The sequence below is a fragment of the Cryptomeria japonica genome, chromosome 3, assembly GCF_030272615.1.
Source record: "Cryptomeria japonica chromosome 3, Sugi_1.0, whole genome shotgun sequence".
Lineage (NCBI taxonomy): Eukaryota > Viridiplantae > Streptophyta > Pinopsida > Cupressales > Cupressaceae > Cryptomeria > Cryptomeria japonica.
The window spans coordinates 310,262,106-310,276,795 of record NC_081407.1 but is presented as its reverse complement, the minus strand read 5'-3'; the positions used below and the strand labels follow the sequence as shown (position 1 = coordinate 310,276,795).

Below are 14,690 nucleotides of genomic sequence, written 5' to 3'. Positions count from 1 at the left end.
AGTTGAGTTATGCTTGTACTAAGTTGAAAGGTCATGCATCTCTTTGGTGGGAACCATCTGCTTCCATGATTTGACCTACAAATGTTCCCACCAAAGAGTTGTACTAAGAAGTTGAGTTATGCTTGTACTAAGTTGAAAGGTCAAATCATGGGAGCGGATGGTTACCAAGTTGAAATCGAAGTTTATGCCAGTTGATTAGCAACTAAATTTGTTTCAAAAATTACAGAACCTGAAGAAGAAGGAATCAAGTGTGAAGGAGTACACCAAAGCGTTCTACAAATTGAATATTAGATTTGGACATATTGATGATGAGGTTGAACAAGTTGCGAGATATTTGAATGGGTTTCAGATGTCTATACATGATGAACGCAGTTTGATCGAGTTGTAGAGTGTAGAAGAAGCTTACCAATATGCCTTGAAAGAAAAAGAGAAGTTGAACAAAAGACATGAGTAGAGACAAAGAGGTAGAAGAGGAAGGTTTTCCAGAGGAAGATTTCAAGGAGGAAGAGGATATTCCAGAGGAAGAGGAAGTTGTGTAGATCAAAACAAGGACAAGGAAGTAAGCAAGGATGGTAGTTCATACTGAAAGGATGACATAAATTTCTATCGGAGAAGAGAACCTGATGGTTACCAGAATGAGGGTTATGGAAAAGATGATAGAAGACAAGATAAGAAAGTGTTTGGGGGAACTTTCTTTAAGTGCGAAGGAGAAGGACATTGTTCTTTTGAATGTAAGAAGGTAAAGAACACTGGGAGAACAATATTGGTAGAAGAAAAACCTACCAAATCAACTAACAAACTGGAAGATGGAGAACTGTTGATGATGAGGAGCGTTTTATGTCATACCGAAGAGGATGAAGAACCATTGCAGAGGAGAAATTTGTTCAATACCAGATGTAAGGTATCTGATAAGTGTTGTAAAGTCATTATTGATAGTGGTAGTTTGGATGATCTTTTTTCAGAAGAGATGGTGAATAAGTTTAACTTGGAAATATTGAAACACCCTAAGACTTACCAGATAGCATGGATTCAAGATGATCATAAGTTGTTAGTAAGTGAGCAATGCTTGGTGAAATTGAAAATTAGAAATTATCGCAATGAAGTTTTGTGTGATATCATGCCTATGGATAGTTGTCACATCTTGTTCGGAAGACCTTGGCAGTTTGATAGACATGCAATACATGACGGGAGAAAGAACATATACATTATTGTTGCAAATGGAATGAAACAAACCTTCTTTCCTTTAGACGAGCCCCTAAAAAGTAAAGTCTATACGAATGTTATAATCTATTTGGTTGATGGAAGAAAATTCTTGGATGAAATGACACATGAGAATGTGTGTTTTGCCTTAGTTCCTAAGAAGACTGAGGACCTGGAGAATGAAGAACAACCAGAGGAGATAAAGGAGTTACTGACAGAGTATCAAGACACTATTTTAGATAATGTGCCTGATGGATTATTTCATGTAAGGAGTATCAGTCATTGCATGGACCTGATTCCCAGAGCTAGTTTTCCTAACAAGCAACGCATCAGATTATACCGACAGAAAATGAAGAGTTAAATAGACAAGTGTAAGAATTGTTGAAGAAAGGTTTGATCAGAGAAATTTTTAGTCCTTGTGTAGTACTAGTTGTGTTAGCACCTAAGAAGAATGGAGAATGGAGGATGTGTATCGATTCCAGAGCAATAAACAAGATCAGAGTGAAGTATTCATTTCCTTTGCCTAGGATGGATGACATAATGGATTGTTTGAGTGGAGACAAATAATACACAAAGATAGATTTGAAGAGTGGATATCATCAAATTACAATCAGAGAAGGAGATGAGTGGAAGACAGCATTCAAGACAAATGAAGGATTGTATGAATGGTTGGTGATGCCTTTTGGATTGACTAATGCACCAATTACTTTCATGAGATTGATGAATGAGGTATTGAAGAAGTTATTGGGTAAGTTTTTTATTGTGTGTTTGGATGACCTCTTGATTTTTAGTAAGACAAAGGAGGAACATATGTTGCATTTGGGACAAGTTTAACAGATATTGAGAGAAGAGAAGTTGTTGATAAATCTTAAGAAGTTTAGTTTCATGAAGGAAGAACTAGTCTATTTGGGATTTGTGATATTTTCAATGGCTTGCACCAAAAAGCATTGGAGAGGTAAGATCATTTCATGGATTGGCTTGTTTTTATCGAAACTTTATTAGAAATTCCAGTTCAGTTTGTAGCCCTATGATTGAGACAATGAGAGGAGATAGGAAGGAAATCAAGTAGACGACCGAAGCAAATAGGAGTTTTTAATTGTTGAAGAAAAAGTTGACTAAGAAGCATGTGTTATCTTTACTAGATTTTAGCAAAGTATTTCAAGTAGACTGTGATGCAAGTGGAAATGCAATTGGAGTAGTGTTAAGTCAGGAAGGAAAAACAATAGCTTTTTTCAGTGAAAAGTTGAATGATGCAAGAAGGAGATATTTGGTGTATGATAAGGAATTTTATGCCATAGTTCAAGCCTTGAAGAACTGGAGACATTACTTGTTGCTTAAGGAGTTTGTGTTGTATACTGATCATCAAGCTTTGCAGTATCTAAACAGTCAGAGTAAGTTGAATCAGAGACACATGAGATGGGTAGAATTCTTGCAGAGTTACACCTTTGTGTTGAAGCATAAAAGTGGTAAGTTAAACAAAGTTGTTGATGCATTGAGTAGAAGGAGGAATTTGCTGACATAGATGAGAGTGATAGTGTTAGGATTTGAGGAGTTGAAGACCTTGTATGTTGATGACCCAAATTTTGCAGAACCTTGGAAAGCATGTAGAGAACCGGTTATGGTGGATAGAAGTAAGTGGTTGGATTATTTCATTCAAGATGAGATGTTATTCATATGAGTTCAGTTGTGTATACCTAAGAGATCTATGAGGGAGAATTTGATAAAGGAGAGGCATAGTGGAGGATTTTCCTGACACTTTGGTGTTGACAAAACAATAGCATTGGTGAGTGAACATTAATTTTGGCCTCAAATTCATAAGGATGCTAGGAAATTTGTGCAAAGTTGTAGAGTTTGTTAGATTGCAAAGGTTAGTAGTCAAAATGTGTGATTGTATAAGCCTTTTGACAGTTCCAGATAGACCTTGGAAAGACATAAGAATGGATTTTATACTTGGACTACCTAAGACACAAAGAGGGAATGATTCTAATTTTGTGGTAGTGGGTAGATTATTGAAGATGACTCATTTCATACCTTGTAAGAAGACATCAGATGCAGTGTATGTAGTTGACTTATTTTTCAAGGAGGTAGTGAGATTGCATGGATTACCTAGGAGCATAGTTTCAGACAAAGACACTAAGTTTGTTGGTTATTTTTGGAGGACACTTTGGAAGAAGATGAAGACATATTTGAAATTCAATTCTACTTTTCACCTACAGACGGATGGACAGATAGAGGTAGTAAACTAGAGCTTGGGAAATTTGTTGAGATGCTTAGTTGGAGAGAAGACCGGAAGTTGGGATTCGATTCTTGCACAAGCTGAGTTTGCCTACAATAATTCAGTAAATAAGAGTATCAAAAGAACACCTTTTCAGATTGTTATCGGAGTACACCCTAGAGGTATATCAAGATTAAGAGATATTAATAATGAAGACAAGAGGAGTACAAAAGCAGAAGAATTTGCAGATCATATGAAGGCCTTACATGTTCAGATTAAACAGCAATTGGAGGATATGAGTAACAAGTATAAGGAGAAAGAAAATGAGAAGAGAAGACATAAGGAATTTGAAGTTGGCGATGAAGTGGTGGTGTACCTGAGAAAAGAAATATTTCTAGTTAGAACCTATAACAAGTTGCAGATGAGAAATTTTGGACCTTGCAAGATCTTGAGAAAATTCAGTTCTGGAAATGCATATGAAGTGGAGTTACCAGATAGTTTGGGTATTTTAGGTCTATATTTAACATTGCAGATCTACATCAATATCATGAATCAGAATTCAATGCAGACAATATTGCAGACTTGGAGAAGCAGATGCCCTGGAAGGAACTAGATCATATTGTAGACATTTTGGACAGTAGGATTGGGCACAACACCCGAAGCAATCAGTACAAAGAGTATCTTGTGAAATGGAAGGACAGACCAGTTGAAGATTCAGCTTGGATTTCTTAGGCAAAGGTAGACCGCCTTGGTTTTCCTTTAACCCCAGCAAAGTGAGGGACTCACTTTTTTTCAACAACCCTGGATTTCTGATGTAGGAGCATCCCTCATTCTTGGCAATCTTGCATCAACCAAAAACATTTCTTTTCAGTTTATTTTTTGTTTTGTAGTTTCAAAATTTCTTTCTGCATTTTCTTTCATTTGTTCACCGGATCTTACGGGGTTGGTTTTTGCTTATGGACATGATTATCTTCCTTACCCCAAGTCTGCGAGACATTTGGATCTTTTTCCGAAAACTTATTGCTTCTGGGTTTCAAGATGGTTTTTTGATTTAGAACACCAGAACCGCTTGGACCTATTTTTGTATTGGCGAATCTTGCGGATACTTTCTGTATCTTGCGGATCTCTAGTTCATTGTTTCAACATTCCTTGGAATGTGGCCGACCTTCCCTTTGGTCCACACTTCTTCCTTTGAATTTTCTAGAGGATTCTCTTTGGCGGAGACTGACCTGGTGGTTTTGCACGTTTCATTTTATTCATTGGCATTTAATTATTCTTGGGCCAACACAGATCCCTCTAGATTATATAAATCAATGTAATTTAGCTTGTAGTAATTAGTTGTTGGGGAACATAGAAGATCTATCTTGGGATTAAGTGGTTTGGAGTTGACCGATTCTGTAATTAGAGCATGTATGAGTTCAAGCTAGTGAGTCAAAACTTGTAGCCCGCATGTTGCCGACATATTGTAATTGGTTTTCATGATATAATTCAAGCAGTTTTGCATTGCCTTCGTCATCTTGTCTTATTTCCATTGTGTTTTACTCATGTTGCCCAGTCAGGATTTATCTCCTTGAGGTCCCTCCTAACCGTGATTACACCATAGAGTGTCCTACACATATGCATGTTACAGTTCATATCATGTGCCAAAGTAAATGTCAACAATATATGTCAAAGATATCATATGTAACCTATTCACTGTCAACTAAAAAATAAATATGCCACACCATAGGCCAAGGAGTGTAATGTTGCAAGACTATCTTATTTCCTTTTGACATTAATGACAAAATATAATAGAGGGAACAATAGAGGGTGAGGGAGGGGGAGGGGGAAATGGAGAAATAAATTAATTTTATTATATAAATGAAAAAAAATTCAACTGAAGTGCATATAACAACAATTATTGCTACAAGAGGCTTTATCGAATTGTGTAGGCTCATGATGATTGCATAGAGTGTAGTAGGATGCAAGAGTAGGTTGGGAAGTAATGTTTTGATTGTAGAGTGATGAGGAAGAAAGGAGAATGGAAGGCGACAACACAAGCCAACATTTTTGCCTTTTTTACAAGTGCAAATAGAATTACATTAGGGAAAAAATTATGGAAACCCTATGCAAAAAGGGACTTGAAAAAATTGAGATGTATACAACTGGGATGTTATGGAGGGTGCAAAGATTTATCAACAATGATAAATACAAGGATATGCAGGGTTTTGGCGAGAGAAAATTGTTTTTTTGCAAGGCTATGGTTATACCCTCAAGAACCCTAGATCTAGTAAAGAAGGGGCTTAATGAAAGGGGTTTTTTTGTCAAGTGGACTAGACAAAAAGATAAGAGATTGAAAATTATGGAATGGTGGACAAAAAAATTGGGGGGATAATTTATCTATCAAAACTATTTCAAAAAATTTATTTTCCATAGAAAATATGTCTCATGAAAGGAAGGAGGAAAATTTGTAGAGTGGACTGCAAATGATGGAAGAAATAGGGTTTTTAATAAGGGAATGGGAGTCCAATTTTTATCCATATAGTTAGAGAATGGGATAAAATCCTATGTGGATTTGGCTTCCCAATCTATCATTAGAGTATTGGAGTGAAGATTCTATGAGGCTCATTAGAGAAGAGTTGTGTTCCTTTGTCAAGACAAATCTAGAATCACTTGAAGAAATGGTAGCAATATTGTAAGAATCTATGTAATGTTAGATTTGTAAGAACTGTGTTTGGAGTAATTAGAGATTTTGATTGAAACAGACTCATGGAAGCAAAAAGTGATAGTGGAAAACTCTTTGGTGAGGACTAAGGATTATTGGGTAGCAGAGTAAATCTACATGTAAAGAAAATAATCCTTCAGGGGATGATTTAAATGGAGGAGGAACAAAGGAGAAAAGTAGTGCAAGTATAGAACAAGAATATGGGAATCATTCCTCGAGGATATGTGCAATGACAAAAACAAACATCCAATAAGTTGAATTAGGACCTTTGAGATTTACTGATCTAAAAAATAATTTTGATGTGTGTATGATGGTCTAGGAAGGAGATGCTCCTATTGAAGATCTTACAATGAACGATTCATTATAAGGCATGAATATATGGACTCCTCTTATTTTGTACCCTTTAGGTACTACAAGTGTTTTTAGACTCTAGGAATAGAGTAAATATAAAATTAGAAAAAGAAACTTCAAAAGTTGTTTTAAAGGAAAAAGTTCAAGCATGATTCATAAGGAGCAAGTCTACAGACCTTGACAATTTGATCAGAATGTCATGGATGATGGTAGAAATAATACTTACACTTTTGAGAAGGATGGAACCAAACATACATTGATGCATTTGCAAGATACAAAAGAGGATAGCCAGGCAATAGTAAGGTGATGTTAGTAAGTGATAAATAGTTTGTAGTTGATAGGGAGAAAGAAAAAGTTGCAGGAGCAACCAAGGAGGTTTTTCTCCATTTTTATGAATGTTGCAAGGATGTGAATGTTGTTGATTTGCATATAGAACTATTCAATAGGAAAAGAGGATAACCAAATCATAGTAGATAAGCAAGAAGCACATGTTTCTAGGGAAAAAATAAAGATTGGTCATAGTCTTCATGAATAGAGTGTAGAGACAACAAAACAAAATACAGAAAATTACCTATTACTTAAAATTGCAAACATTGAGGAAGAGTGACTTGTACTAACAAGAAGTGGGACAAACAATGCAGCAGTTGAAGAAGTTACAACAATTAAAGAAGTTGTGATTCAAGCATTAGAAGTTGAAGAATTTCTTAAGAAAAAGTTGACAAATGAGAGTTTTAGCCCTTGTGTTCTAGTCTCTATGAAAGAAGAAGAATGGAGAAATTCAACGAATATCAAAGCCATTAATCAGATTACCATTGGTATAAGTTTCCTATTGCAACAATGGTCAACTTGATAAATTGGCTGATTAGGCAAGTAAGTGAGATTGTTGATATGTTGAGTCGAAGCAGTTTGTTGTTGGTTGATATTCAGACCACTTGAGTTAGGTTTGAGAGCTTGAAGGATTCATATATGTATGGTATTGTTGTTAAAGTGTCACATGAAGATTACAACAGTCCTCTTAGTAGAGATCAAGGATGGTGGATTAATTATGTGTTGCAAGAAGGCAGTTGATTGTGCATGCCTATGGGGTCAATGAGAGAGACTCTCTTGACAAAAAAATATTGTTTCATTCCTTTGGTGACCTCATGCACAAAAAAAAACATGATTTTTTTTTGTCTCCAGGGGAGCTTGATGCAAGAGCATCAGGTCAGTGATGGTTTAAGTGTTTTCTTAGTTAAGTATTTGTTCTTTGTTCAATTTTTTGTTTGTTGTCGACTTTTCCCCACAATTAAATAATTGAACCTTGTGGAATCTCATTGGGCAAGATCAGTAGAGGATGATATTGTATCCCTCAATTCCCAACCGTTACATTTTGCCAAACTTTTTTTGTGGCAATTAAGGGAGTTAGAGAAATGATGCACAATGGTGAATCTCATGTGGACACAAGTAGGAATTTAAATCCAGAGATCTTGGGGAAGTTGTTGAAATCATTTACAGCCCTGGTTCCAAACCACCAGCTATTTCAATGTAGATTGTAGCAAGGATTTATAATTACAGTTGGCCACAATAGAATCAAGATGACCCCAAAAGTAAACTGATAATGTCAGTATTGCTAGGAAACATTGTTAGAAGTATGGAACTGTTGTTGCACCAAAATATCAACCTGTTAATGCCCAATACAACCACTAGACTTATAGAATCCACAAGAGGCAGTTAAGCCATGTCACAGACCTGAGCGTTGCGCTACACAACACAAGGAGACCAAGGGCATACACCTTGCAACAATCTCCCCCCTAGCGCGCTAGGGGGGTTTGAACCTGTGACATAGACTCTTATACCACTTGTTAGAAGTATGATTGGTGTTGCACTAAAAGATCGACCTGTTAATGATCGATACAACCACTTGACTTATAGAATCCACAAGCGGTGGTTAAGCCATGTGACAAACCCGAGCGCTGCAACCAAGGGTGCACACCACGCATCAAATATAAGGCAAATACCACTCACAATGGCATGGGCTATTATCATACACAAATCCCAAGTCCTAACAATACAAAATTCAATGATTGACATTGGAAAAATAGTAAGGTAGGGACTACCATTTACAAACATATCCAAAGTCAACTCATTAAATGACCTCGAATTTAGTCAACATTCTCCTTCGAGAGATACTTCAAAATGCAAAACAATCCATATAGCAACCATGTCCCTAAGAAAAGAAGGTATGCAACTCTTAGTCTTATGTCCATCACATCTCTCGCAATTATTCATGGAGCATCAATTCCACTTTTACAAATGTCTCTTTTGCAAAAATCTACTACAAGCCACAACAAAATCATCTACAAGGAGGCAATATCAAGACTCAAGCATACATGCCAATCAACAACATCGTCTGCACTCCACTTAACAATAAAGAAGATGTCTAAATAGCGAGGAACAAATGAACTCAAAACAATCAACTCCTTTAAGGCAATTGTGTTCATGCATTCTCAAAAACATTTTGTGATAATAGTAACACTATAAATTAAATACTTACAAATCATTATACAACTCAAACTTCAAAAATTAAAATTAGTGCTTAAAATATCTCTAAATTTCCTCTTGCATATTTTTTTTTTGTTTTAGCTATTCACTCAAGCTACAAATTTTCTTCCAAATTTTGACACCTAATCTACACATCTAATCATTTCACTACATTTGTTCTATAGGTCTTCAAGAAAAATGGCATATATCACAAAATCTTGTAATTGAAGGTAACCAAGTTTTCATTTTTATCCAACTATATTTCTAAATACTTTTCCAAATTATTGTTTTCAATACTAAAACTACATACTTCAATTTACAATATTCATGTAACATGAGCACCAAAGACAATATGAAGGAATTAATCAATTTTTAATGCTACTTTTCTTGCCTTGCACCTTACACAAACGTAGTTTTCTATTATACACACATTACAAAGTTTCTTGGCACAACAATCATTGTTGTTGTAGATGATGATATGCTTGAATATTCAACAGAATGGTTGTCCATGAATAGACTTATTCTCGATTACAATGAATTTGTCTAACATCCTAGAACAAAAAAGAAAAGAAAATTTGAAGTCAAGACAAAGAATGAATAAGAGTACATGTTGGTAAAATTAATCACACGCATGTTTTTTAAATTGTGTTAGTTGTATATATGATACCTCAACGACTAATAACAAATGTATATACACACTCAATCTCTTGAACTAAACATTCTACACAAACAATCCAAATTATAATATATCAGCTTACATTCCATTCTTCTGTATTTCCAAATCATATCACTATTATTGTAAAGAATCACTCCTAACAAAGACAATTACCACTCCCTACTATTTGCCTCCCTTTCCTACATTTTCCAACCATATCTTCCTATCGACATACCTATTGCATCGAACAAGTGCTAGTGTAGTTTAAAGGCTTAAATACGATCATATAACCAACAAATTAATAGGTTTGTTCTTTGTCAAAAGCCTACAGCCAAAAATTAATTGATTGCAACACAAAGTCTTGGGTCCAACCAAACAACAATTCTAATTCTTATTGACAGTCAACACGCATTCAATAATTATTAAAAGTGATTTATTCCCTGAAACTGGAATCGTTCAATTGTTTCGTTATTATGTTGTGCTCCATAATTGTACGAGCTATTAGATTGAGTAGGCCATCTCCACACTTACCTATTTAAAATTGTAAATGGATTGCGTGTTCAAATGTAATATGTTGTACAATTTGTGCTCCACAACCTAAATTAAATGGGTGGTTTGCGCGGTCAAATGTAATATTAGATATGTGGTGCAATTTGTGCTCCACCAAATTAAATGACACTGTTAAAGTCCAAAAGGTGCATTCACTGCATAGTGCATACCAATGATATCAGTTAACGAGACAGCTAGGTGCTCATAAGGATATTTATGGAGTAGCAACTATTCTCAACAATGTGTTCATCGTTCTTCTCGTTTTCTATTTTATGTTATTCTTGTGTATGTATGCATTATCAAATATAAGTTAGAATATCGTTCCAGTAATTGAGTTTTATTAAGTGACATTATTATTATCAGAATTAGTTCTAACATATTGATGAAAAAAAAGTACATTAGACAGTTCAATCTTTCAGTACGATGAAAAAGACTATTTAAAAGATTTTAATTAAGGGAAAAGCTAGATTTTTAGTTGTATAGTTGAGGATCAGTTTTTATCACAATTCATCATTGAGTATGCGACATACAGTATGAAAACAATTTGAAGGTGAGAAGTCTAAATGAATTATACTTCATAAAACTGCATATTTCTTAATTGAGATCCACAACAAAAGAACCAACATCAAAAGAAACTTGAAAGCTATTAAAGATGCAACTATTGATACGTTAGACTAATGGTATGCCAAATGTCATCAAAAAAAAATTCATTCATCCATGTACATAGGGGAAGGGGCTCAATTACCTCTCATGTTCCAATTACCATTCATTGAATTTTGCTAATTCAAAATCTACTAAAAAATCATTCAGTTGGACAATAGTTGTTCATTGGTATACCCAGTAGCTCAAAAAAAAGTTAACAATTAGATCAATTGTGCAACTTTATTGGTACAAAGCGTATGATTATTGGGACATTTGTGTATAGGTATTGGATCAATTGTGCAAATTTTGTGGCAGGCAACGTGAATGGTTAACATTTGATAATAAGGAATATACTTAACACGCCAATAAAGAATATGTTTGAGATGATACTTTAAAGTGATCAGTTTTTTACCCTTGCACATACAACGTTAATAGTAAATATTCATAAATCAGAACAATAACTATAAACAATTAAATTCATTACAATCCAATTCAATGTACTATTTAACAATTTAGAATAAATGAAATTAGCTATAAAACTACTATTACCTTCTGCTATATTTAAATCGCAACCGGGAACAGACGTAATAATCATAAAAGCGTGTTTAAGGACCACAATTACGTATTGTTGGAGCTGATGTTCTCCATATATGGTCCTAGAGTGTAATAAATGAATTTAAATGAATTTCTAGATGGATACTGTGACGGTCACAGACCACATGATGATTTCGTACAATCGGGAATTCCGACCAGGCATTCATTATAGAGACTCGATACAGTAAGCAACAGCCCTCACCGGCCCTCAATAAATGAATATAAAGCCAAGCTCCAATTAGGTGATACGAATAATAATAGCTCATGTGAATGTCGGTGCACCACGTTAGATCGCTTTAAAGAAAGAAACGCGTAAACGCATGCAATTTGGAGGAGCGGAGAACTATAAAGTTTATACTAGCTAGCTACTGTCATTTCATCCCCATATCTTCCATTTGTGGAAATCATTCCATTGTGAGGAGTGAGAAGAAGATGGCAAGGCTTGTTGGGTCACTTCTTGTTGGATTGCTTCTCATATTATCGTGTTGCTTTTTGAATGTAAAAGCAGCGCCTGCGTACTTCGTGTTTGGAGATTCACTGGTGGACAGTGGCAACAACAATTACATTGCTACTATTGCTAGAGCCAACATGTATCCTTACGGAATAGATTACCCCACAGGAAGACCCACTGGCCGATTCTCCAACGGACTCAATGTAGCGGATTTTATAAGTATGTATTAAGTCTAATTCCAAAATTCTACATTGAAGTTTATGTTTTGAGATTACTTGACACTAACCTTATTGGCATACATTTTCTTCATTCTGATTCTTGTTTTCTGCTTGAATGTCTTTCCATGGGTAGTTTTCAAGGTATAGATAATCATGGTACGGAAACCCTAGGAGTTTCTTGTATTTTTTTTCCGTCAGAGTTTCTTGTATTTGCTAAGATGTTTGGCCAGTATTTTGCAAAGTTGATTACTCAAGACATTAAGTTTCTATAGTTCATAGTTCATTTTAATACATGTGAAAGTTTTTTGGATTTGATTGTACGTATCTTTTTAAAAAAAATTAAGATAGATATTCTCCGATACATCATCAAAATAGTGAATTGTAGAGTAAAAATTGATTGTTACTATTTTCTCTCCAGAAGATTAATCGCTGAGAAAGATCAATTTCTATTATTGCACGGCTCAGTCATCATTTTGAATCATAAACAAGACTGATTAGATAAAATAACGATAAGGTGACGTGAAATGTAGAAGTACTGTTTGAATTGCAGGCAGGAAGCTGGGGGCAGAATCTGTGCTACCGTATTTGAGTCCTGCACTTACCGGAAATGCATTGCTCAGGGGTGCTAATTTCGCTTCTGCAGGCGTTGGGATTCTAAACGACACTGGATTGCAATTCGTACAAATAATTTTATTATATTCTAATGATTCATATTTATTTTACATCTATCGAGGAGAATGAATGATGATTCCTTCTGTTTGCAGGTAAATATTATAAGAATACCACAGCAGTTCCAGTATTTTGTTCAATATAAAAACAGGGTGTCGCAGATTCTTGGAGTTGCTGCAGCTAACAGACTTGTGGCAGGGGGTCTTATGTCGATTACCCTTGGAGGAAATGATTACGTCAATAACTACTACCTTCTTCCGGTCTCAGCGAGATCCGTTCAATATACGTTACCGGCTTACACTCAGTATATAGTATCAGAATACAAAAAACATCTCAGGGTAAATTTCATGTTCTTGATACAAGCCTGGGCTGTGTTTTGCAATTGATTTGATCGGTATATTTGGAAGCTTTGATGAAATGTCTGGTGTTACAATTTTTGCAGAGAATGTATGACTTGGGAGGCAGAAGAATTCTAGTAACAGCAACAGGACCATTGGGGTGTGCTCCTGGAGTGAAGATCAGCAGGTCTCGCAATGGCAAATGCGCTGTGGAACTTCAGCGAGCTGCTTCGCTCTTTAACTCACAGCTTAAATCTGTTATAAATCAGCTCAACAGAGAGGTTTCTGCTCAGGTTTTCACCTTTGCCGACAGCTATTCGATGAACATGGGCTTGTTCAATAATCCTGCAGCATATGGTAAAGCCAATCTTATTTGCTCTTTTCTTTGACATATTATTTATAGCCTTGTCAACTAAAAAATGCCTGGTATTCTAAATCTCATGTTGTTTGTAATTTTAGGGTTTGTGAATACGGCGGATGCATGTTGCGGACAAGGAAGATTCAATGGAGTTGGCCTCTGCACTGCGGTTTCAAATCTGTGTAGAAACAGGGATGCATATTTGTTCTGGGACAATTACCATCCCTCGCAGAAGGCTAACAGAATCATTGTCGATAACATCTTCCAGGGTTCATCTTCTGTTATGAGCCCTCTTAACCTCAGCCAGTTGATGAAACTAGACAACTAAGAATGATCCATGGACCAAGTTTACCATTTAATTTCTACCCTGATAAATTGTGCTCAAAAGCATTTGTTACCATGATTTATAAGCGTCTTTTTCAGAAATAAGTGTTTTACCACAAACTATTCAATGCAACTATTGAAGAATTTGACAATACTTATTCTGTCAAGCTCTTAAAAGATTCATAGTTTTGCACCATCTAAAGCGGAATATATGTTTTCTTCTCTGTTACCTATTCATCTCACCCTAAATTAAAATTAATAAAAGATTGAATAGAAAGATTTAGTAATTGAGATAGTATTTATTGATTTAATGTTTAATATTTTTTATGATATAGATATAATAATTATAAATTTAATATTGTTAGTGTTGATCTTGAATATTTTTAATTAAATAAAATAAATTCTTTCTATTTTAAAGAAAAGAAATAATGTGATGATATCATGAACTATTGATCTAACTTTTTTTTTCGAATAAAAATACCTATATTCGATATTGGCGCGGGACACAATAAGTGTATTAAAGCATATCATGCGTGTATTCTGCCAAGGCAAATCTAAGACTACAGCTACGATGCAAAAGTTCACAAGATTTGGTGTGATATAAATGCATAAAAGAGAGAATATAAAGGCAGATCCTGCACATCGTGGAATTATGTCATACAGCTATCATTACTCTGAAATGTAGTAGTTACAAGCTTTAAAACCAATTGCTGCACACGTCAACTTTGCAACATGCTTAGGAACGTTTTTGCAAGGTTTGGTGTGTTACAGTGTCTTAGAGCAAAACATGCATGCAACCCATGACAATAGGTGGAGCAATCACATGAATGAACTATCGCCCCTCAAACATGTGGTAGGCAGCTAACCACAACTTGAAATCTACTGCAAATGAATTAATCGGG

At 35.3% G+C, this 14,690-nt stretch overlaps 1 protein-coding gene across 2 annotated transcripts; it reads left to right on the top strand.

The window, feature by feature from the left end:
- The first annotated feature begins 11,772 nt into the window (after window positions 1-11,772).
- LOC131047963 (GDSL esterase/lipase At5g33370-like) lies at window positions 11,773-14,072 on the top strand. Of its 2 annotated transcripts, none has more exons than XM_059217902.1 (5): window positions 11,773-12,100; window positions 12,650-12,744; window positions 12,864-13,106; window positions 13,211-13,463; window positions 13,566-14,072. In XM_059217902.1, the coding sequence occupies exons 1-5, from the start codon at window positions 11,863-11,865 to the stop codon at window positions 13,790-13,792; spliced, it is 1,056 nt and encodes a 351-aa protein (XP_059073885.1). In that variant the 5' UTR covers window positions 11,773-11,862; the 3' UTR covers window positions 13,793-14,072. The 2 variants fall into 2 exon arrangements, with proteins under 2 accessions (XP_059073885.1, XP_059073884.1); XM_059217901.1 differs by having other exon boundaries at window positions 11,774-12,100; window positions 12,650-12,777.
- The last annotated feature ends 618 nt before the right edge of the window (window positions 14,073-14,690 follow it).